The sequence below is a fragment of the Lampris incognitus genome, chromosome 16 (assembly GCF_029633865.1).
Source record: "Lampris incognitus isolate fLamInc1 chromosome 16, fLamInc1.hap2, whole genome shotgun sequence".
Taxonomy (NCBI): domain Eukaryota; kingdom Metazoa; phylum Chordata; class Actinopteri; order Lampriformes; family Lampridae; genus Lampris; species Lampris incognitus.
In genome coordinates this window covers 42,095,983-42,119,487 of record NC_079226.1, presented here as the reverse complement: position 1 = coordinate 42,119,487, position 23,505 = coordinate 42,095,983, and the positions used below count along the sequence as shown (strand labels likewise).

General features: G+C 43.8%; 1 protein-coding gene across 1 annotated transcript; it reads right to left on the bottom strand.

Moving 5' to 3' along the window:
• Positions 1 to 6,632: 6,632 nt before the first annotated feature.
• tedc1 (tubulin epsilon and delta complex 1) lies at positions 6,633 to 21,297 on the bottom strand. Its single transcript, XM_056296371.1, has 8 exons — positions 20,923 to 21,297; positions 20,359 to 20,443; positions 19,427 to 19,647; positions 14,973 to 15,110; positions 12,581 to 12,646; positions 8,378 to 8,464; positions 7,862 to 8,023; positions 6,633 to 7,657 (listed from the first exon to the last, which is right to left on the bottom strand). Exons 1-8 carry the CDS (start codon positions 21,058 to 21,060, stop codon positions 7,256 to 7,258), a joined length of 1,299 nt encoding a protein of 432 aa, XP_056152346.1. The 5' UTR covers positions 21,061 to 21,297; the 3' UTR covers positions 6,633 to 7,255.
• Between the last annotated feature and the right edge of the window lie 2,208 nt (positions 21,298 to 23,505).

Genomic DNA, 23,505 nt, shown 5'->3' with positions numbered 1-23,505 from the left:
GACCAAGTTCCACTGGCAACCATACATGCCCATTTCATAACACCACCTCCACCATGTCTGACAGATGATGTGGTATGCTGAGAATCATGAGCTGTTCCTTTTGTTCTCCACACTTCTCCTCTTCCCATCTTCTGGTACCAGTTAATCATTGCTTCATCTGTCCAGAGAACCTTGTTCCAGAACTGGGCAGGTTTTTAGATGTTTTTAAACACAGTCTAATCTGGCCTTCCTGTTCTTAAGTGACACCAGTGGTTTTCACCTTGTCGTAAACCCTCTATATTTATTTTCATGCAGGCGTCTCTTGATTGTAGACTTGGACAATGATACCCCCACCTCTCAAGAGTGTTTCTGACTTCACTAGATGTTGTGAGTGTGTTTGTCTTCACTAGGGGAAGAATTCTGCCATCACCCACTGTAGATGTGTTCTGTGGTCCTCCAAGCCTTTTGGTGCTGCTGAGCTTGCCAGTGCATCCTTTCTTTTTAAGAATGTACCAGAATGTTGATTTGGCCACTCCTGAAGTGTTTCCTATCCATCTGGTAGAGCTCCTTTGCTTTTTCAGCCTAATGATGGCCCCCGTCACTTGTATTGACACCTCTATGGACTTCATGTTGAGAGTTCAGATGAACAGCTACCAAATGCAAATGTAAATACTTGGAATGAACTCCAGACCTTTTATCTGCTAATGTGTCATGGACTAACGATGGAAAAGGTCTCACTTGCCCATGAAACCACTTGTTAGTCAAGTGTCCAGTTACTTTTGATCCTCTGAAAATGGGGTGACCATATATAAAACTGGCTGTAATTCCTGAACGGTTAATGCAATATGTTTGTCTAACCCCTTAAATTAAAGCTGAAAGTCCACACTTCAATCACATATTGGTTATTTCATTTCAAATCCACCATGGTGGTCTACAGGGGCAAAATTACAAACATTGTGTCACTGTCCAAATACTTATGGACTTAACTGTATGTCATGTATCTCAATGTCATATGATGTTGTCATGTCATGTTATGATGTGTCATGTATGTCATCATGTCAGGCATGTCATGTCATGTATGTCATGTCATGTGATGTTGTAAAGTCATGTATGTCACGTGATGTGATATTTTGTGTCATGTCATGTCATGTCATGTCATGCAGAACCTTGGTTGGTAACCTCTTGCCCCACTGCCACATGGAAAAATAATTACTGGTCAATTGTAGTGAGGTGAATAATGTGTTACACCTAACATTATCAATATTAATTGTTCTTTGCTAAAAATGAATGACATCATTACTGATCAAAACAATTTAAGGACATTCAGATCTCAAATATGTAACTCATATCTGGGTGCGTGTTGAATATACCTTGTCGAACTGAAGTTGAAAGAAGTTTCTCGAATAAATTCATGGAAACAAAAGTTTAGCAGGACCTGGTGTCATTATGTGAATAAAGTTACACATGATGTTTGGAATAACTGGGTAATTAACCGACTGATTCAATACGAACTGGGCGCAACGTACAATTATATAACTGCATTCAATAAAATAACCTTGGGGTTATTGTAACTTCACACCGTTCGTTCAGACTCTTACAACTACGTTTTTACATTCAGTCACTTGACACATTCTGCTGTCTAGAGCGACTTACAAGAGTCCCCAGTCAGAAGCAGCCGGTTCACACATCCCATCATAACAGTCATCACATCACAGCAGACTGCATGCCGTGTCCAGTCAGAAGCAGCCGGTTCACACATCTCATGGTAACAGTCATCACATCGCAGCAGACTGCATGCCGTGTCCAGTCAGAAGCAGTCGGTTCACACATCTCATCATAACAGTCATCACATCACAGCATACTGCATGCCGTGTCCAGTCAGAAGCAGCCGGTTCACACATCTCATGGTAACAGTCATCACATCACAGCAGACTGCATGCCGTGTCCAGTCAGAAGCAGCCGGTTCACACATCTCATCATAACAGTCATCACATCACAGCAGACTGCATGCCGTGTCCAGTCAGAAGCAGCCGGTTCACACATCTCATGGTAACAGTCATCACATCACAGCAGACTGCATGCCGTGTCCAGTCAGAAGCAGCCGGTTCACACATCCCATGGTAACAGTCATCACATCGCAGCAGACTGCATGCCGTGTCCAGTCAGAAGCAGCCGGTTCACACATCCCATGGTAACAGTCATCACATCGCAGCAGACTGCATGCCGTGTCCAGTCAGAAGCAGCCGGTTCACACATCTCATGGTAACAGTCATCACATCACAGCAGACTGCATGCCGTGTCCAGTCAGAAGCAGCCGGTTCACACATCCCATGGTAACAGTCATCACATCGCAGCAGACTGCATGCCGTGTCCAGTCAGAAGCAGCCGGTTCACACATCTCATGGTAACAGTCATCACATCGCAGCAGACTGCATGCCGTGTCCAGTCAGAAGCAGCCGGTTCACACATCTCATCATAACAGTCATCACATCACAGCATACTGCATGCCGTGTCCAGTCAGAAGCAGCCGGTTCACACATCTCATCATAACAGTCATCACATCACAGCAGACTGCATGCCGTGTCCAGTCAGAAGCAGCCGGTTCACACATCTCATGGTAACAGTCATCACATCGCAGCAGACTGCATGCCGTGTCCAGTCAGAAGCAGCCGGTTCACACATCTCATGGTAACAGTCATCACATCACAGCAGACTGAATGCCATGTCCAGGGCTACAAGCTACATCAGCAGTGATGCAGAACAGGGGCTTCAGATTAAACATTTGCGAACCATGTAAGGAAGGTAAACCTGAAAGAGGGAAGCCTTGTTTTTTATATATACAGTAAAATGTATAAGTGGGATAACAAACAAGGGGGCCCCATGGTGGTGTAGAGGTAAGTACCTTTGCCTCACAGTATTAGGGGTCCTGGATGTGATCCCACCCCCCATGTGCAGTTTGCACGTTCTCCTCGTGTTTGAGGTTGTTTTTCCACGTCAGTCCAAGGAAACACATGTTAAATAATAAGAATAAGAGTCTAAACTGATCCTAGACTCAGTAGTGTATGAATATTCACATTTGTTGTTGAAAATCTGTCTTTCATCAGGGCACAGACTGCCAAGTAAAAACTGGGACATAAAAAAGTGTAATTGATTCGACCGATGTATTTTTCAAGATCAAACTATTATGGTGTAAACATTGCCAGGTGTGGTGAGATAATGTTTTAACCATGCTGTTTTCCTCCTGTGAACAGACTGCACTCTTAAACGAGAGCATTAAACATAAAAAAAATTACGACAGCTGATATAAAGTTAAAACATGAGTCTTTAAAGAAACACAAAAAGCTGGGAGGTGTAAATAAACATACGCTAATGAAACCTGACCAGGGAAAACATTCAGTGGGTGACTGATCTTGGTATGTTGTGTTGCATGTAAACTGACTGAGCAGTCAACAGCTGGATGTTGATGAGCCCTAACGGAAGTCCATGTACTTCCTGAAAGACTGGCTGAATAAGTCCATGTACTTCCTGAAAGACTGGCTGAATAAGTCTATGTACTTCCTGAAAGACTGGCTAAGTCCATGTACTTCCTGAAAGTCCATGTACTTCCTGAAAGATTGACTGAATAAGTCCATGTAATTCCTGGAAGACTGCCTGAGTAAGTCAGTGTACTTCCTGAAAGATTGGCTGAATAAGTCCATGTACTTCCTGAAAGACTGGCTAAGTCCATGTACTTCCTGAAAGACTGGCTGAATAAGTCCATGTACTTCCTGAAAGACTGCCTGAGTAAGTCAGTGTACTTCCCAAAAGACTAGCTAAGTCCATGTTCTTCCTGAAAGACTGGCTGAGTAAGTCAGTGTATTTACTGAAAGACTGGCTGAATAAGTCGATGTATTTCCTGAAAGACTGGCTGAATAAGTCCATGTACTTCCTGAAAGACTGGCCGAATAAGTACATGTACTTACTGAAAGACTGGCTGAATAAGTCCATGTACTTCCCGAAAGACTGGCTGAATAAGTCTATGTACTTCCTGAAAGACTGGCTAAGTCCATGTACTTCCTGAAAGTCCATGTACTTCCTGAAAGATTGACTGAATAAGTCCATGTAATTCCTGGAAGACTGCCTGAGTAAGTCAGTGTACTTCCTGAAAGACTGGCTGAATAAGTCCATGTACTTCCTGAAAGACTGGCTAAGTCCATGTACTTCCTGAAAGACTGGCTGAATAAGTCCATGTACTTCCTGAAAGACTGCCTGAGTAAGTCAGTGTACTTCCCGAAAGACTAGCTAAGTCCATGTTCTTCCTGAAAGACTGACAGAATAAGTCCATGTACTTCCTGAAAGACTGGCTGAGTAAGTCAGTGTACTTACTGAAAGACTGGCTGAATAAGTCCATGTACTTCCTGAAAGACTGGCTGAGTAAGTCCATGTACTTCCTGAAAGACTGGCTGAATAAGTCTATGTACTTCCTGAAAGACTGGCCGAATAAGTCCATGTACTTCCTGAAAGACTGGCCGAATAAGTCCATGTACTTCCTGAAAGACTGGCCGAATAAGCCCATGTACTTCCTGAAAGACTGGCCGAATAAGTCCATGTACTTCCTGAAAGACTGGCCGAATAAGCCCATGTACTTCCTGAAAGACTGGCTGAATAAGCACACGGTGTTGTGCAGACACAGCTGAAACCTGATCTCGCATCTAAAATAACAAATAAGAAGAATTAAAACACATCCCTTTATGATCTCTCGCGTCACAATTTGTTCCGTATATTGTCGGGGCACAATGGCTTCGACCCCTGTGGTCCCTCTGCTAGCTGCTTGTGCAGTGTTCAGTTACAGGTTTTTCTACCTTTAGACTCGTCGTCAGTGCTCGGAGCCAACAATTTGTGTAGCAAATCATGTAAATTGTTGTCAGTTACACAGTTTACAAGTACAGCATGTAGCTGTAAATCTGTTTTGGGTTTGTTTTGTTTGATTTTTCCCCCCACCTTTTTCTTACCAATTGTATCCACCCCCTCTGCCGATCCAGGGAGGGCTGCAGACCAGTGGCTGCTGGTGCTAAACATTTTTTTGGGGAGGGGGGCAAATTACCTAGATGTTATCAGGGTTGGTAGACGGGGGATGAAGGATGGAAATGGCTGTGGTGAATACATATTTCAAGAAGAGGGAGGAACACAGGGTGACGTACAAGAGTGGAGGAAAGTGCACACAGGTGGGCTATATCTTATGTAGAAGGTGTGATCTGAAAGGGATTGGAGACTGCAAGGTGGTGACAGGGGAGAACGTAGCTAGGCAGCATTGGATAGTGGTCTCTGGATGACTACAGAGAGAGAGGAGGTGTGGTATTGTATGAGGAAGTCGGGAGTTGCAGAGAAGTATGTAGGGGTGGTGCAGGATATGTATGAGGGAGGTGTGACAGTGGTGAGGTGTGCGGTTGGAATGACAGATGGGTTCAAGGTGGAGGTGGGTTTACATCAAGGATCGGCTCTGAGCCCTTTCTTGTTTGCAATGGTGATGGACAGGTTGACGGACAAGATCAGGCAGGAGTCTCCATGGATGATGATGTTCACAGATGACATTGTGATCTGTAGTGAGAGTAGGGTGCAGGTGGAGGAGAGCCTGGAGAGGTGGAGGTATGCGCTGGAGAGAAGAGGAATGGAAGTCAGTAGGAGCAAGACAGAATACCTATGTGTGAATGAGAGGGAGGGCAGTGGAATGGTCAGGATGCAAGGAGTAGAGGTGACGAAGGCATATGAGCTTAAATACTTGGGGTCAACTGTCCAAAGTAACGGGGAGTGCAGAAGAGAGGTGAAGAAGAGAGTGCAGGTAGGGTGGAGAAGAGTGTCAGGAGTGATTTGTAACAGAAGGGTACCAGCAAGAGTTAAAGGGAAGGTTTACAAGATGGTAGTGAGACCAGCTATGTTATATGGTTTGGAGATAGTGGCACTGATGAAAAGACAGGAGGTGGAGCTGGAGGAGGCAGAGGTGAAGATGATAAGATTTTCACTGGGAGTGATGAAGAAGGACAGGATTAGGAATGAGTATATTAGAGGGACAGCTCAAGTTGGACGGTTTGGAGACAAAGCAAGAGAGGCAAGATGGAGATGGATTTGGACATGTGTGGAGGAGAGATGCTGGGTATATTGGGAGAAGGATGCTGAATATGGAGCTGCCAGGAAAGAGGAGAGGAGGAAGGCCAGAGAGGAGGTTTATGGATGTGGTGAGGGAGGACATGCAGGTGGCTGGTGTGACAGAGGAAGATGCAGAAGACAGGAAGAAATGGAAACGGATGATCCGCTGTGGCGCCCCCTAACGGGAGCAGCCAAAAGTAGTAGTTGTAGTAGGTAGACGGTGGATGACTGACAGTCGAGACGAGGCGTCGTGGTGGGTGTGAACATGATTGACAGCCACGAGAACTGTCCAATCACAATAGATCAAAAAAACATTAAAACAATACCAATTTGCTGCCAATAAAAGTGGGAGTGTCAATCTGGGAGTGAAAATCTGAAGGAACCAATCAGACAGCAGCCTCAGGTCACCTGCTCGCCACAAGTTTGAGGGCTTACATAAGGTATGGTTTGGGCGGCGCCCCTCACCCAGGAAGTATATGTATTCACCCAGGAAGTATATGTATTCAGACAGAAACCAACCAAATACCATTTGAACCAATATTTAATGCTGCTGACAGGCGCTCACAGACTGACAACACTTTTATTTCATAATTATTTGCATTATACAACTAAATTATATCTAACAGGTTTAAGTAGACTTTCAGCGCCCCGGCGCCCTCTACTGGCCAGCCCTCACTGCTGCAGACTACCACGTCTCCTCCGATACATGTGGAGTTGCCAGCCGCTTCTTTTCACCTGACACGGAGGAGTTTCGCCAGGGGGATGTAGCACGTGGGAGGATCACGCTATTCCCCCCAGTTCCCCCTCCCCCCTGAACAGGCGCCCCGACCGACCAGAGGAGGCGCTAGTGCAGCGACCAGGACACATACTCACATCTGGCTTCCCACCCGCAGGCACGGCCAATTATGTCTGTAGGGACGTCTGACCAAGCCGGAGGTAACATGGGGATTCGAACCCGGATCACTGTGCTGGTAAGCAACGGAATAGACCGCCATGCACCACCCAGACGCCTGTAAATCTGTTTTACACCAATAATAAAATTATGGCAAAGAGATCTGTATTGTGAGCTATGACGGACCGTTAAAGTCAAAAGCTTGTGAGCAAGAGTTGACCCTGACACCCAGAGTACATGTGTATATATCTCCAGCTGAATTTAATTCTGGTTTGTTAAGGGCGGTATCAACACTAGCTTGTCCAGTGTGCCAATCATCTCCTGTAGTTCTGTGCTATTTGCCAGTTTGCTCCTGCTCCTCCCCTCTTGTAGCCTAGCCACAGTCTGCAGAAGCAGCTGTGAGACTTGTGATGCCTTGAGCTCTCCTGTAGGTCTTGCCCCATCACAATGCCTCACTGCTGGGTGACTGACGCTTCTTGATGACCTCTCACCCTCCAACTTGACCCGGTAGGCCTGGGGGAGCAAAGGGAGGGAGGGGAGGAGGAAAGAGGGTAGGGGAGAGAGGGTCTCGAATGTGCAGTGTAACTCCTCCCCTCTTTCTTTTCTCACTTCACCATCATTTTCGGCTCTGCCCTTCCTCTCTTCTTCTTTGGCTTTCCCACTCTGGAAAAGGAAATTAACTGTCAGGGCAACATTTTAGATAGAAACATTATTGGTGTGTTTCATGGAGATATGAGTTTGAGAGTCTGTCAGTGCCCACAACAATTAAAACTTCTAACAGTTACTGAAAAATCTCAGCCCTGTGGTACTATTTTCAGAACTTCTTCAGGGATATGTTTGTGCATGTGTACTTCGCGTAGAGAGTACCTCTGATGTGGGCAATTTTAACAGCATGTTGTCCAACTTCTCTAACCCTCGATTTCCATGGAGACAAACAGGTCTGTTCTTGTTGGGTACATGTCTCAGGGATGCCACAGCGGCGGGTTGAACCTCTTTTCGGGCTGTCAGATGGCAGTCCACCACACTGTCCTACAGACCCACAACCACATATCTTTGACAGCTGACAATGTGAAAGTTGTGGACATCTCAGTATGAATGTTCTTCTTCAATAAGCTCCGAGTAGCCTGTCTTGTTGGCAAGTATGAGGCTTAGGCACAGTTACAGTGGATAAAGCTGTGCCTTGAGTGTATGTGTTTCATCATATTCAGTTGCATCCTGTACCAATCTATTATGTACAACAGTATTGGTTGCATTACATAGTGTTGCACAGTGTTGTATTCCATTTTGTTTTGTTCCAAAAGTATTGTGGTTGATTGTACTGTGTTGTCCAATATGGTGTTGTGCTCTATTATCATTATAAGGCTTTTGTGCTGTCTAGCTCACCATCCAGGTCCAGAAGAGCTTCTCCACATTTTTCCAGTTCACATAGGCCTTCAGAAGGTCACATAGATGCTGCATATGCTCACAGTCCTAAAAATTAAATGCAAAGATACATGTTGTTTAGCTAAATTCTCTACCATACTCACGCAGAGAGTGCGTAGGAAGCCCAAGCTTCCCAACCTGAATGAATGGTGTTCCACTACAAGGCCTCATCTTATGTCGGATTCTCCATGAGGTACTCTCATCAATCACTGCACACCTACTCTACTGTTGAGATGATAATATAGAGGTAATATCTTTCTGATATCGCAATATCTATCGGTCAGACTGTGAAGTCCAAGAGTCATATCATTGTTTACATTCTTATTCAGTCGCTGGTGGGTCAGGCTGGGGTCACTGTAGAATCATATAAAACACACCACACACACGGACACACAAGGACGCACACGCACAAACACCCAAAAATAAGTTATCATGTATAATGGAGCCAAGAATGGTACAGCTATAAGAGACAGATGCCAGCCGTTTGCGGTTTCCGCCTTCGTGAGATTCTCAGGTCTTGTTACTCATACTGATGAAATTCTAATTCTGGGTGATTTCGATGAAATTTTAATTCTTGGTGATTTCAATATTCATCTGAATAAGGCTGCTGATCCTCTAAGTAAAGCCTTTCTGGCACTAGTTGATACTTTTGGATTCACTCAGCAAGTTCAAGAGTCGACTCATTGCAGCAGTAACACCCTTGATTTGGTTTTATCTAAAGGGATAGCTGTTTCTGATCTGACTGTTGTGCCAACCATATCTGCTGTGTCACATCATTTTCTCATCAAATTTGAAGCATTATTGGTCGGTCATGTTAATGTCGGCACAGATGTAATTGCCACTCTTATAATTGGTCTTACAAATATAATTGGTCCATTCACTGTAGCTGCATTTGGCCAGCAGCCGCCTGAAGTCTTGGCTCCTTTCACTGTAGAGACTGACTCTGTTGAAAATTTCACTAGTGACTTAAATGTGGCTCTCTATAGTCTCCTCGATTCTGTTGCATCTCTCACTACCAGAGCTAGGCGACTAAAGAGTCCTACACCCTGGTTTAATAAGACAAGTTCTCTGAAGTGGGCCTGCAGGAGACTGGAACATAGATGGTGAAAATCAGAATTGGAAGTTTTTTACCTACCGTGGCATAAGTGCTTTATCTGCTGCGAAAGCAGCATATCTCTCTCACTTAATCTGTATTAATAACCATAATCCCAGATTTCTCTTTGACTCTGTATCTAAACTTACTAAAAAGCAGCCGTCTATTAGCTGCTCACCATTCACGGCCCATGAGTTTCTAGATTTTTTCTGCAATAAGGATGATGAGATCATAAACAAAATTAGTTTTTCAACTCCGTCTACTCCAGCAGATCCTGTCTTACTAAATTCATATCTATACAATGAGGCACTGACAGTCCCTCTCTTGATACTTTGACTAACCTCATGTCAGCTTCTAAACCAACTGCTTGCCTACTTGACCCTTTTGCAACAAAACCTTTTAAAGACCTCTGGCCTTTCCTTGGACCTACAATGCTGGACAATGTTAATTTATCATTACTACTGGCACTGTTCCCAGCAGTCTTAAGACAGCTGTGGTCAAACCTCTACTTATGAAACCACACCTTGATCCAGGGTCTCTTAATAACTATCAACCAGTCTTCAATCTTCCATTCTTTCCTGAAGTACTAGAGAGAGTTGTGTATCAACAACTTTCGACCCATATAGAAGAAAACTGTCTACATGAACCTTTTCAATTGGCTTTCAGGGCCTGTCACGCCACTGAAACTGCTCTGACCAGAGTGGTGAATGATCTTCTACTGGCTATGGGCTCTGATTCCACTTCTGTGCACTGGACCTCAGTGCAGTCTTTGACACCATCGATCACTGTATTCTATTAGACAGAATAAATTGTAATTTTGTTATCTCTGGCTTAGCTCGCTCTTGGCTTATTCAGATTCAGATTCAGATTCAGCCAACTTTATTTATCCCAGAAGGGCAATTCAGTCCTTCTGGGATAAATTTTGGTCCAACTTAGGCCCAATTTAGGTCCTACTAATCTGGAAAAACACATTGTGTCTGCTATAATAACATTATAACACAAATTATATATATATAACATATAGAACACAAATTCTCACCAACTTCTACCACTGCACCATAGAGAGCATCCTGACCATCTGCATCTCAGTGTGGTACGGCAACTGCACCTCAGTAGACCAGAAAGCTCTGCAGCGGATCGTCAAGGCAGCCCAGCATATCACCAGTACCCAGCTCCCAGCCATAAAAGACATTTACCACAAACGCTGCCTTCGAAGGGGTCTGAGCATCAGCAGAGATCCCCCCCACCCCAACCATGGACTGTTCTCCCCCCTGCACTCTGGGAGGCGCTAAAGGAGCCTCAGAGCCCGCACTACCAGGCTCAAAAACAGCTTCTTTCCACAAGCTGTTGCCCACCTGAACCTGGCTACCCACTGAATGTCTGTAGATATTTTTAAATATTTTGTACTCCAGCTCTCTTTTAACTTATTTTTAGCTTTTGGTCTTCATGTGTGTATATCTTATACTGTGTTCGCTGTGTTTGTCTGTGTCTGTCTTGCACTGTTTGGTGAAGCCACAGCCCTCATTTCATTTTTAACATGTGCCTGCACATTGTTTTTAATGACAATAAAATTAAATTGAATTGAATTGAATTATATGGAAATTCTCTGACGTTAAATATGGCATACCTCGGGGCTCGGTTCTTGACCCTCTACTTTTTGCTCTTTATATTTCACCTCTTGGCCAAATTACACAGAGTCATGGAATAAATTTCCATGCTATGCGGATGATACTCAACTGTATGTGCCTACACATCCTGATGACCGAACTCAAATGACAAATTTAGAGGCCTACTTGGCTGCTGTGAAAAATTGGATGTCACTAAATTCCGTGCTTTTAAATTCAGATAAACTGATATTGTGGTCATCGGCTCTGCTAGACACAGACACTAATTTGATCAAGTAACAATTGACAACTCTGGGATTTCACAAAGTGTGGCAGCCAGAACGCTTGTTGTTACGTTTGATACCATCCTGCCTTTCAGTTGATAAGCACGTTAAAGAAATTAAGACTGCTTTTTTTCATTTTACACCACATTACACCAGTTCTTGCCTCCCTTCATTGGTTTCCTATCCATGTTATCCATGTTACATCAGACTTCAAGGTGCTTCTGCTGACTTATGAAATCCTAAATGGGCTTGCCCCATCATACCTGTCTGATCTCTTTAAACTGTATATTTCATCTCGAGCTCTTTGCTCTCAAAATACAGGGCACCCGTGTGTACCCAAAGTTAAAAGAAGTCACCTGGTAGAAGGGCCTTTTCCTATCGGGCCCCATTCTTGTGGAATAACCTGCCTGCTGCCATCAGACAATCAGTCTGTTGAGTCCTTTACATCAAAACTTAAAACTCGTCTTTTTGCCTTAGCCTACAATTAGTTGCTGGGTCAGTTTCTGCCTGAGATTATAGAGTATACACTATTGCAAACTGTTCTCTTCTCTCACGTCTTTTCTTTCTCTGAATGACGTCTTCTTCTGTGTGTGTGAATGGTGTGATGTGAGTCTCCCTTGTGTGCAAGTTTAGTCTTGTGCTCCTGTCAGGTCTATATGGCCATGTGGCTCAGGTCCTAGGCTATTCTAGCGGTATCTGAACACTGCTTTACATCCTCCTCATCATAGTCTTCAGATATCTTATAATTCCATTATAATTCTGCTATCCTCTTTCAATGTTGTATTCCGTAAAATTGTGTAAACACAACATCCATTGCACGTCGTCCCTCTTGGGAGAGCGATCCCTCCTCTGTTGCTCTCCCAGGGGTTTCTATGTATTCTTTCTCCCTGTTAAAGGTTTTTGGTTTTTTTTAAGGAGTTGTTCAAATAAAATTGACGTGATTTAAAAGGACTCTATGATCCATACAATCTCCATTAAGAATTTAACAAATGGACATCTATTTCAATTTCAAAACAAAAGTGGTGCCCAAAATCAGCTATCACCTATTTTTAGTATGGAAATCCATTTTAGAATGAGATTCCAGGGATCACTGACTTGTTTCCAAACCACATCACCTCCATTTTTTGTGTTGAGTAGCATGCGCACACAGACACTTAAACAGCCAAACACACAATTTATTTACCTGCCTCAGTGCTGAAGAGCTATGATTAGAAGAGGAGACTGAAGGGAGGGAGCTGGCAGACAAGACCTGGGAAGAAAATACATTTTGGTTAGTCTTAAATGTATCTCAACATTTTTCACTCATCATCATCTCATACAGATAACTGTACAGGAAGGTCAAACTCATCCCAACAAAGATGTTTTATCTCAAATACATTACCATGAAGGACAACAATTTCAGACCCAATGTTTTTTTTAAAAATTATTTCTTATTTAAGTCTCTATATGGTCTACAATGGTACATACGTTTTGCACAATTCACAATCCCTTCGGAATGACTACATTTTTTCATGCTTTTTCCCCTTTTTACTTATCATATATTCCTAAAAAGGTTTAAAAAGAAGAGGTATTTCAATAATGATAGTTTTCCTTAACCCTATTACCCTGTAGAGCATTGAGAATTAACAACACAATAAAAGATGTTGACATGTTAACTGTCATCTGTGCATTACCTGGATAAGAAAAAAAACAATCATAGTCATAACTTTATTTGAGTATATATATAGAATTGTTGATATAGCGGACACTAAATCTGGCTCACTGCTTTTGTCAAGTTAGGACCTTTGTACAACTACATCATTAGCTTCAAAATGTGACCACGCCCCATGTGTGATCAGTTTGACCTATTCTTTCTCTTTCATAATCAAGATACATTTTATAAGATCATGATCAGTTCACAGTTGGATGATGGGGGAATAGTGAATCAGGAAGTTCAGTGGATTAGCAAGGAGGAAGTTGAGGCCAGCTATGAAGAGGATGAAGAGTGGAAAGGCAGTTGGTCCTGATGACATACCTGTGGAGGCATGGAGGTGTTTAGGAGAGATGGCAGTGGGGTTTTTAACTAGATTGTTTAACACAATCTTGGAAAGTGAGAGGATGCCTGAGGAGTGGAGAAGAAGCATACTGGTACCGATTTTCAGGAATAAGGGTGATGTGCAGAACTGTAACAACTACAGAGGTATAAAGTTGATCAGCCACAGCATGAAGACATGGGAAAGAGTAATAGAAGCTAGGTTAAGAGGAGAGGTGACGATCAGCGAGCAGCAGTATGGTTTCATGCTACGAAAGAGCACCACAGATGCAATGTTTGCTTTGAGAATGTTGATGGAGAAGTATAGAGGAGGTCAGAAGGAGTTACATTGTGTCTTTGTGGATTTAGAGAACGCATACGACAGGATGCCGAGAGAGGACGTGTGGTATTGTATGAGGAAGAGTGATGTGGGATATGTGTGTGTGAGGTCAGTGTGACAATGGTGAGATGTGCAGTAGGAGTGATGGATGGGTTCAAGGTGGAGGCGGGATTACATCAAGGATCGGCTCTGAGCCCTTTCTTGTCCATGGACTCTGATGTTCATGGATGACATTGTGATCTGCAGTGACAGAGTAGGGTGCAGGTTGAGGAGAGCCTGGAGAGGTGGAGGTATGCACTGATGAGAAGAATGAAAGTCAGCAGGAGCAAGACGGAATACATATGCATGAATGAGAGGGAGGACAGCGGAATGGTGAGGATACAAGGAGTAGATGTTGCGTAGGTGGATGACTTTAAATACTTGGGGTCAGCTGTCCAAAGTAACAGGGAGTGCAGAAGAGAGGTGAAGAAGAGAGTGCAGGCAGGGTGGAGTGGGTGGAGAAGAGTGTCAGGAGTGATTTGTGACAGAAGGGTACCAGCAAGAGTGAAAGCAAAGGTTTACAAGATGGTAGTGAGACCAGCTATGTTATACGGTTTGGAGACAGTGGCACTGATGAAAAGACAGGAGGCGGAGCTGGAGGTGGCAGAGTTGAAGCTGCTAAGATTTTCGTTGGGGGTGATGAAGATGGTCAGGATTAGGAATGAGTATATTAGAGGGACAGCTAAGGTTGGACGGTTTGGAGACAAAGCAAAAGAGGCAAGACTGAGATGGTTTGGACATGTGTGGAGGAGAGATGCTGGGTATATTGGGAGAAGGACTGCTGGGATAGGCTCCGGCATCCCCTGAGAGCAGGATAAGTGGTTTGGATAATGGATGGAGGGATGCTGAATATGGAGCTGCATGGCAAGAGAAAAAGAAGAAGGCCACAGAAGAGGTACATGAATGTGGTGAGGGAGGACATGCAGTCGGTTGCTTGACAGAGGACAGGAAGAAATGGAAAAGGATGATCCGCTGTTGTGACCCCTGACAGGAGCAGCCAAAAGATAAGATGACCAGTTCACATCTGAAAAAACATGTTTAAATGTATCATACTACAGCCAACTCAGTCAACAAGTCTCCAGAAGTCTATGCTCTTGTCATTGAGCCCATCAACCTGACAAGACTGCCAAACTTTCCAGTCAATGACCTTTATGGCTGAGAAAATTTGACCAAATATTTCCTCACCGCATGTAGTAGCCTGGCTCTCTCTTCCTGCATGGCCAACAGGCTCCGCCTCTGGAACCTCAGACAGCCAATCAGCCACTGGAGTCTCCTCAGGGAGGCAGGGTCAAACTGTGTGCCATGTATAACCTGAGGACACACCTAAAAGACCAACCAGGATCACAAAGATAGACGACTTTAGAGGCAATCAGTAGTCAGTGAGCATCCTCAAATATTATCTACATTTGTCTTCCACAGGAGGTAAATGTACTTTACCCCTAGGTCTAAGTCCTGCAAAACATTACAGAATGTAGGAATTTAAATAAGTGGTGCGGTGGTTTACTGGTGCAAAATAGCAATAAGATATTATTACACAGGCCTACAGTTACTGCAGTTTATTCATTCATTCATCTTCAGCCGTTTCTCCAGGGTAGGGTTGTGGTGGCAGCAAGCTAAGTAGGGCATTCCAGCCATCTCTCTCCCCAGCAACGCCCTCCAGCTCCTCCTGGGGGATCCCAAGGCGTTCCCAGGCCAGATTGGACATGTAGTTCCTCCAGCGAGTTCTGGGTCTACCCCGGGGTCTCCTTCCAGTTGGCCGTGCCCGGAAAACCTCCAAAGAAAGGCGCCCAGGAGGCATCCTAATCAGATGCCCGAACCACCCCAACTGGCTCCTTTCGACACAAAGGAGCAGCGGCTCTACTCCAGGCTCCCTCCGGATGTCCAAGCTCCTCACCCTATCTCTAAGGCTTAGCCCAGACACCCTACGGAGGAAACTCATTTCAGCCACTGGTATCTGCAATCTCCCCCTTTCAGTCACCACCCAAAGCTCATGACCATAGGTGAGGGTTGGACTGAAGATTGACTGGTAAATTGAGAGCGTTGCCTTCCAGCTCAGCTCCTTTTTCACCACAACGATTCAGTTTAGTTTAGTTTATTTGGGAAGGGACAATGTACATTAATCAACATTCGAAACAAATGTAAATGTACCCGAGTTAGCTAGTAGGCTAGTTTCCATCGTAAACCTACTAGTTTAGGTAAACATAGTTAACCTACCAGTGCACCAGTTATTGCTTAGTGATGCTTGCTTAATGATAATTATGTCTTCCCGTGGTGTTAACATGGATTTCTATTTATTTGTCTATTTTTTATTCGGTAGTAATTAGATAATATTTATTAGTAGGTGGAGGGAAAGTTATATTGAAAGCTGAAATCTGCAACTTTTCTCCCTTAAAGCTGCAGTAGGCATTATTATTTAATTTTGGTTGAAAAAAAAACTAATTTGGACCATTGCATGTCACTAACAACATTTGATTGAAGGGTTCCTTGAGAAAAATGTGTCTGTGAGCACCCAGCCCTTTGTATTTGGTTCCAGGTCTGAATCAAACAACCAATCAGAGTTAGCTAGTACGTAACTAGCCAATCACAGTGACTCTACAAACAAGGGTCATCTGGGGTCTATGTGTCTTAGTTTGACGTGGCAGCACACAGGCAAAAACTGTGTCGAGCTATGGCAACTTGTGCTAATTTTCCAATACCTCCTTTGCCTACAACAGCATAAAGTACAAAACAAGCTAAAAGAAGGAAGACCTTGGAGAAGACAAAGACAAAAAAAAAAGCACTAAACAAAAAGATATCAGACGAGGGTCAACATCAGGGAGGCATTTTCAAGATGGCGAGAGCTGCATGAGTGTTAAGGGACTCAAGAGCGATGCGGAGTGATACGAGGAAGCAGAGAGCGAGGCGGAAGGTTTTGCATTGTAATGTTAAAGGGTAATTCCAGTATTCTTAAACCTGGGCTCAATTTTCCCTTCACTTGGTGCCTAAATGACTAATAGGGACAACATTTTTTTGGAATTGGTCCAGTATTGAGCAGAGATGCTTCAGCCGCGTAATGGACTACAATGTATTCCTTGGAGGTAATGGCGCCCGTCAAAGTGCGTCGCTTAAACATGCTTATTTTGCCACTGACAGGCTCAGATTGTTATTATAAGTGTCTGACAACATTATGGGAAGGGTCCCTACAGAGAAAGACCTTTTTTTTTCTTCCGGTCTCTGTTGTAACATCCCTTTTACTGCTGCTACTATTTGTGCATGGGGGCATGGTTTTGGATGTTGACAAAAGAAGTCACGCTGACTCTTATCAGAGCTGACCATTCATTCAAATGCATTTTAGACACCGATACTCGCTGCCCTTGAGTGTCTGCATTCACTTGTGTTGCTCATTTGGGCATGATGACATCAGGATCATCAACACTGGGGCCAGTGGTCTCTCAACTGTATCCATCTCCACATTCACTGACTGATGTCCATCGTACAGTTGGCATGGAGACTTGGATTGATTAACGGTGGTTAAATCTTTTGATTCCTCACCACGTACACTGCCTATTAGTAATAAATGATACGCAAATCCAACTAAACTGGGTGCAAAATCCCTCAGATGCAATGACACAACTGATTTGTTAGAGGCCGCCTGAGCCCTCATTTCCTTCCTCTGCTTTCATCTCAAGAGAGCTGTCGCTTCTCTGCCTAATTATAATGCTTTTAAATGCAGGTATTATAGCCTTGATCAAACATCATTCATAGCTAATACCATTACCTCCACCCTGTCTACAGCAGCGTCGTGCCAAGGTACTTAACCTCTCATAGGACGTGTGTCCCTGCCACTCCAAGGGTCGTAGCGTCAGAAGTAAAAGTCAGATGGCTTTGATGCCACTCGATTCAGCAGAAAACGCGGAATATTTTTGATGCATAGCATGTACTATACCTTTGTTTGAAGTTGTGGGATTGAACACAGAAATAAAGAGCCATTTAAAACAAGTTTCTGCTGGAAAAGCCTGCTTTTGACATGGCGGAGCTCCCCTTATGAAACTTGTCAAGGGAAAAGTAGAGGTACAATTGCTTCAACTCTGGCATCATTGGATTCGGCAGAAAACGCTGAATAATACTGTAGTGAATTCAGGGGGCAGCCGGGAACCACCACAGCTGTGACGTGAACCCAGGTCTCCTGCACCACAGGCGACTGCGCTAACCAGTCGACTAAAGGGTCCGACCCGTTAGCCAAGGGCTAGCGAGTCTAGTCATTCATGGTCGTTACACTACCCCCCCCCCTTCAGGAAGCACGTCCCGGCACTTCAGCATATCAGCTCTCTCACACCTCTGGGCGCATGCACTTCCAATGGCCTCGGTCTCACCATCCCACTTCGGACACCAATGTAGCAAATTGCCAGCCGGGAACCATCGCAGCTGGGACTTGAACCCAGATCTCCCACACCACGGGCGACTAGATAAACAGTCGACTAAAGGATCCAACCCATTAGCCAAGGGCTAGCGAGTCTAGTCATTCATGGTTGTCACAATATACTATAAAAATGTGGGAACGAAGACACTCATTAATTAAGTGCTTGTAGAACAAGATCTGCTAGCAAATGGCTCTTTACTTCTGTAATCAAGCCCACAAGCTGAAACAAACATACCATTATACATCAAAAATGTTCAGTGTTTTCTGCTGAATCTAATGGTATCAGGGCTAACTTCTTTGACTTCTTTATGGCATTCAAATTGGACTGCATTTGTGATAAGGATAGCCACTCCCCTCTTCTGGCTAGGTTTGTAGCAACTATAAAATGCATTTTTTAAACCGAAGCGATTTAATTTCTCATGTTCTTGTCGAGGCAGATGGGACCAACCTTCTTTTAATAACTTTTGATCGTGTCGCTGCCCTATCCTAGTCAACCGTAGATGAGTCACGCATGCGCAAGGTGGACTTGGATCGGGCAGCGACAGAGAACAGCATTGGTCGAGCAAGCTAGAGAGCGAATGAAGAGAGGGAGCAGTGCTGGCGAGAACAAACGTTTTTCAAAAGTTTTGAATCACCGCAACCACGAGAGGTTCTTCATCATATATTCATAACTGCACAAAAAATAATGTAGGTTGATGGGTCCAGTAGTATGCAAGATTAGCCGTGGATAAATACACACACAAACACACACGTGTGACCAAACACATAATCCCCTTCAGGCTACTCACCTGGCGGGGATAATTACTATATTGTGATATATATCGTTACTGTGACATAAAATAACACATAGCATGATAACAGAATTTGGCCATATCGCCAAATTAGACTGCCTGCATTACCTTTGGCCCAAGGATGAGATTTTTACAAGGGTGGGGCTGTTAACTGCTGAAATGACAGTACACAGGCAACAATGGCTGCTACACCATGTTTGCAGTTCATGAAAATCAGTTGTAACTGGTTATATTCTCACTGCCCACTACATCAACCTATATCAGAACACTGTCCAACAGAATCGCCACGTCATCATAACATCGCAACTGGACAAAATAAGTTATTAATGGAGAAAAGTTGCAGATTGAAGCTTTAAGTAATAAACAATAAGTCCCTCACTCCTTAGGAAATAAAATGTACCCATTGTAACTGTAATCATACTAGTGTAGATGATGGTCATGAGACCTACCAGTGTAGATTTCAATATTGTGATGTCCAGTTGCTTTGCTCGGTGTGCTAGCAGTTCCTCCAGTATTCCAGTACCCAGCAGCCAGCCCAGGGCTAGGAGGAGGTCTCTGCTGTAGACAACTGACTCCTCTGATCTGCTCTCCTCTCCTCTCCCGTAGATCCATTCAGCCTGGTAGCCGGTCTGCCAGAGGCCTGTAGCCACCAATGTCCTGTGATCAGATGCTAGGGACAGAGAAAGTTAAAGAGAGAAAGAAAAAAGAAAGAAAGTTTGTAAAGTCTGCTTTTCAATTTCGCTGATCAGGCAACTAATGAAATATTCCAGATGAATTCAGATAAGGACTTACGAAAATGCCTTAGATCTCCATGCAGGCACTAAACAATGAATTTGGAGCATGCAGCAAACGTACCCATGAAAGAAAATTAAAAAAGGCAGTGAAAATCAGCTTTCTTCCTTCCTATTATTTGACAGTTCATACCCTGCTGGACTACCAAAAGTCCAGCAGGGTATAAACATCTGATGTGCTGATGCGTATTTCTTGCATATTTCTGTTCACTTACATTTGTGATTTGTTAATTCTTTCTTGGATTGTGTGCTTATTGTCAAATGTAATGGATAGATTTTAGCTGGAATGTCCCAAGGGTAACACACCACATGGGTATCTAAATCCATATATATGAACAAGAAATAAACGGTTTTTAACCTCTATCCACACTGACCAATCAAAACAATCCTCATAACTATTTTCTAGAAGCTATTTCCTCTCATGATGATAATACAAGTCAGACACTTCCTACATCTCATTTGCCACACAGGCACAGTATCAAATGTGAGAGCTGAGACTAGTTAACTCATGAAGGCAGGCAAGCAACCACCGGCCGGCCAAACCAGGGCGGAATTGCATTAAGAGTCCTGAACCTAGAGATGTTGCAAACCTTCTTTTAGCTGTTGGAAAGCATCAGATGAAACAACCTTAGTTGTCTTGAGGATGCTGGCAAGCAACTTCCAAAACTGGTCCTCCTGAAAATACAGCAACATACAGAGTCAACAGCTCACTTTGCCACCTAATTTAAATGACCAATTAGGAAAGCTGTACGCCCAATAATCCAGGTAAGGAAATTCCATGAAGCTGAATCAGTTCATCTCTTATATATGTGTTAGTTGAGATGTGCTTGCTAGTATGCGTGTTCCTGAGGTGACTCCTCCAGACTGGAGAGGTCACCTAGATGAGCAACGAAACATTTCTCCCAATAAACGTCGCGTCCAGATGAACCGATTCAGCTTCATGGGGCCATTTGGAAAGAGTTCCACTTGTGCAATAACGGGTCTTTCAATGAGCCCACTTTTCAAGCGTGGACTTTTTGCGTTTCAGCAGTTATGGGGATATAGTTGATACCTATCAGCATTTCATACGGGCTCATAGGCGAGAGTGGTGCAGGTGCCACCCTTGAACCTCGCCAGTCACAGAGGTGTAGGAAGCTTTGAGGCGACGAACGTACCACGTCGGGTCCCCTGTTGAATTTTGCCCGTCTAAACGCCTCCGGCGTGGGTACGGAGCTCAGGCCGGTGGCCGTCAGCAGGCTGCACAGAGCTCCGATCACGTCCTTCACTCTGACCGCCGCGTTGCTCCGCTGCATCGCCGCGCCGCGCCGCGCCGCCGGGGTCAGTTAGCCAAGTTAGCTTTAGCACGCTAACTTGCGTCTTCTTTAATTAGCAGGCTTCTAAACGCGAGTTACATCGTATTGTACACTGATTGCCGCTGACCGCCATAGCTGCTGTAAGACGTCTTAAGTGACGCGACGAATTTGGAGAAATTATATATTACGCTTGGAAAACGCTTTCGGTAGAGTTTGATTTTAAGGACGGACCCACAACATCCGGTTGTAGCGCGGCTGTCAAGGAAGTGACGTCAGGATATATTCTCGGACGCTGCTGCGATCGCGGAAGCGAGGCTTTGATAGAAGGGGGAAACCTAGCTGGGGAGTTTCGTGAGGTTGGTTATTTTGTGGAGGGACAAACAACCCTTTTGGATTAAGAGACATGTGCAGTAAATGCATGTTTATATTCAGCTTAACCCCCTCGCCATGAGGCAAATGTGTACCGAGTCCCTAATGAGCCAACTCTGCAACACCAGGGACACCAGGGACCCTGGCAACACCAAGGCCAGGGTCCCTGGGGGTTGGGTGGGTGTGTATGTATAGGCTGTGACGTTGCACTAGATGCAGCTTTTGTTCGTTTTGCACCTATTGTGTCTATTGCACTACACATATATTACTTATGCCATGTCAAGTTGCACTGTGTAGTGTTGTGTTGCTTGTTTGCACCAAGGGCCAAGAGAAACATCCCCTCATTCCACTGTATATTGTATGTATATGCATGGGAATAAACAAACGTGAGCTTCCACTGCTCCATACATTTTGCCATGGTTGTCGTGAATGTGCTTACATGGTGCAATAATTGTTGATATCGTTCTGGACCACTTCACACTACTGTAGCGTATGTGAGTTCCCCCTGGATTGGCGCTGTAGGGCACATATGCATTTATGAAGGTGTGTAATTATGTATGTATGTATGAACTTACGTAACGACCGAAGACAAGTTCCTTGTATGTGTAAAAGCATACTTGAACAAAAAGTCAGATTCTGATACCTCAACCAATGACAGCATGTTTTGCCTCAATTTCAACTTTCACCCTCAGAGTATCTACTAAATAAACTGGACAGTTAGTAATAAGAAAACTTAAGTAAAAAAAAAAATTAGCCAACTGAATGACTTTTCACTTCTGAGAGACTTAAAATGCTGCCAGCACTATTAATAGTACACTTTAAATAACTTATAACTGGTAGTGCTAAATTTAAAAAGCCCTGTTAGTGACAGAAGTATTATTACAAGCACTATATGAAATGCAACTTGATTGGTTGATTGATTGATTATATGAATGGCCTGTAGTCAAATAAAAGAAAGCCAAGGTTCCACTGAACAAACCTATTTTTTGATTCATGCATCAATTGCTCATTATTCATGTGACGGGAGACACTATTTGTTACTTAAACACCATTTATTAAAAATATCATATAATCTGAGGAACCACGAACATCTCAAATTCATAAATAAAAATTGTGCCTTAGTAATCTAAGTTAAGACCAACATCATAAAAATGAAAAAGATATACTTCATAATCTTGGCATATAAACTAACTATAATGGTACCTTCAGTTCTCTAGGCGGGGGCGGGGGGGGGTTCAAACAGAGCATGTTAACATAGAACCAACATAGAATATTAGTATTCACTAATATTCAGCTGATATTTATCTTATACAAGTATTGCTTGTTTAAGATGAATGACACCTTATCTGTTATAATAAGATCTTAATTATATGCATGTTAATATATTCAGAGACAGACAGCGGGGGGGGGGGGAGATAAATTGAGGGCAGGGAGTTCTTACTCCATTGTTCAAAAATGACCCTGGAACTGATCCATGTTCAAAAAGCCACTTGCCATTCAATATATTAATATCTGAAACATCACAAGACCTTTATCAACAGCCAACTGATGCTAAATAATAATCAAACACATAAAACAATACTTCATTTACACAATATAATGTAGTCAAAACAACCACTACAATTACAAGCAGAGCCGTTTATATTCTAGTCTTGGTCAGAACTGAGAGGTGGTGGCAGCCATGTGAGCTCTGCAGCCCCGCTCACAGGCTGTTGCCACTCTACACCAGCATATTGACTGTATTCCAGCGGCCACTGTGACACATCGCTCACCATCACTTCCTAACGGTAGCGACGAGGCGGTGACGTCTGCATGACCAGACTGGTCCAAACCAGTGTATCCGTTCCAAGTCATATAGTACCCTTTACTTTAGTTATAGCTGCCAGTAAACTGCAAATACACTGAAGTCGTTGTGGTTAGACTAAAATGGGAGTATGACAAGTGGTAAGATGAGCAATTGTGCATTTCCTCTTTGGTGAGACACGCTAAAGTCAGAGGAGCATTGTGTGGCACCACTGCCATCGATTCTGCCTGTCAGTCGCTCGATCGGTGTGTAATGTGCTGTGGCTTGACAAG

Bases quoted from the DNA above. Each gene is read 5' to 3' on its own strand.
- tedc1 (XM_056296371.1), bottom strand. From the start codon at position 21,060: ATGCAGCGGAGCAACGCGGCGGTCAGAGTGAAGGACGTGATCGGAGCT. The intron at 20,444-20,922 runs GTACGTTCGTCG...CTGTATTTTCAG, and splicing joins TCAACAGGGGACCCGACGTG to GAGGACCAGTTTTGGAAGTT. The intron at 19,648-20,358 runs GTTTGCAACATC...CTCTGTCCCTAG, and splicing joins TTTCCAACAGCTAAAAGAAG to CATCTGATCACAGGACATTG.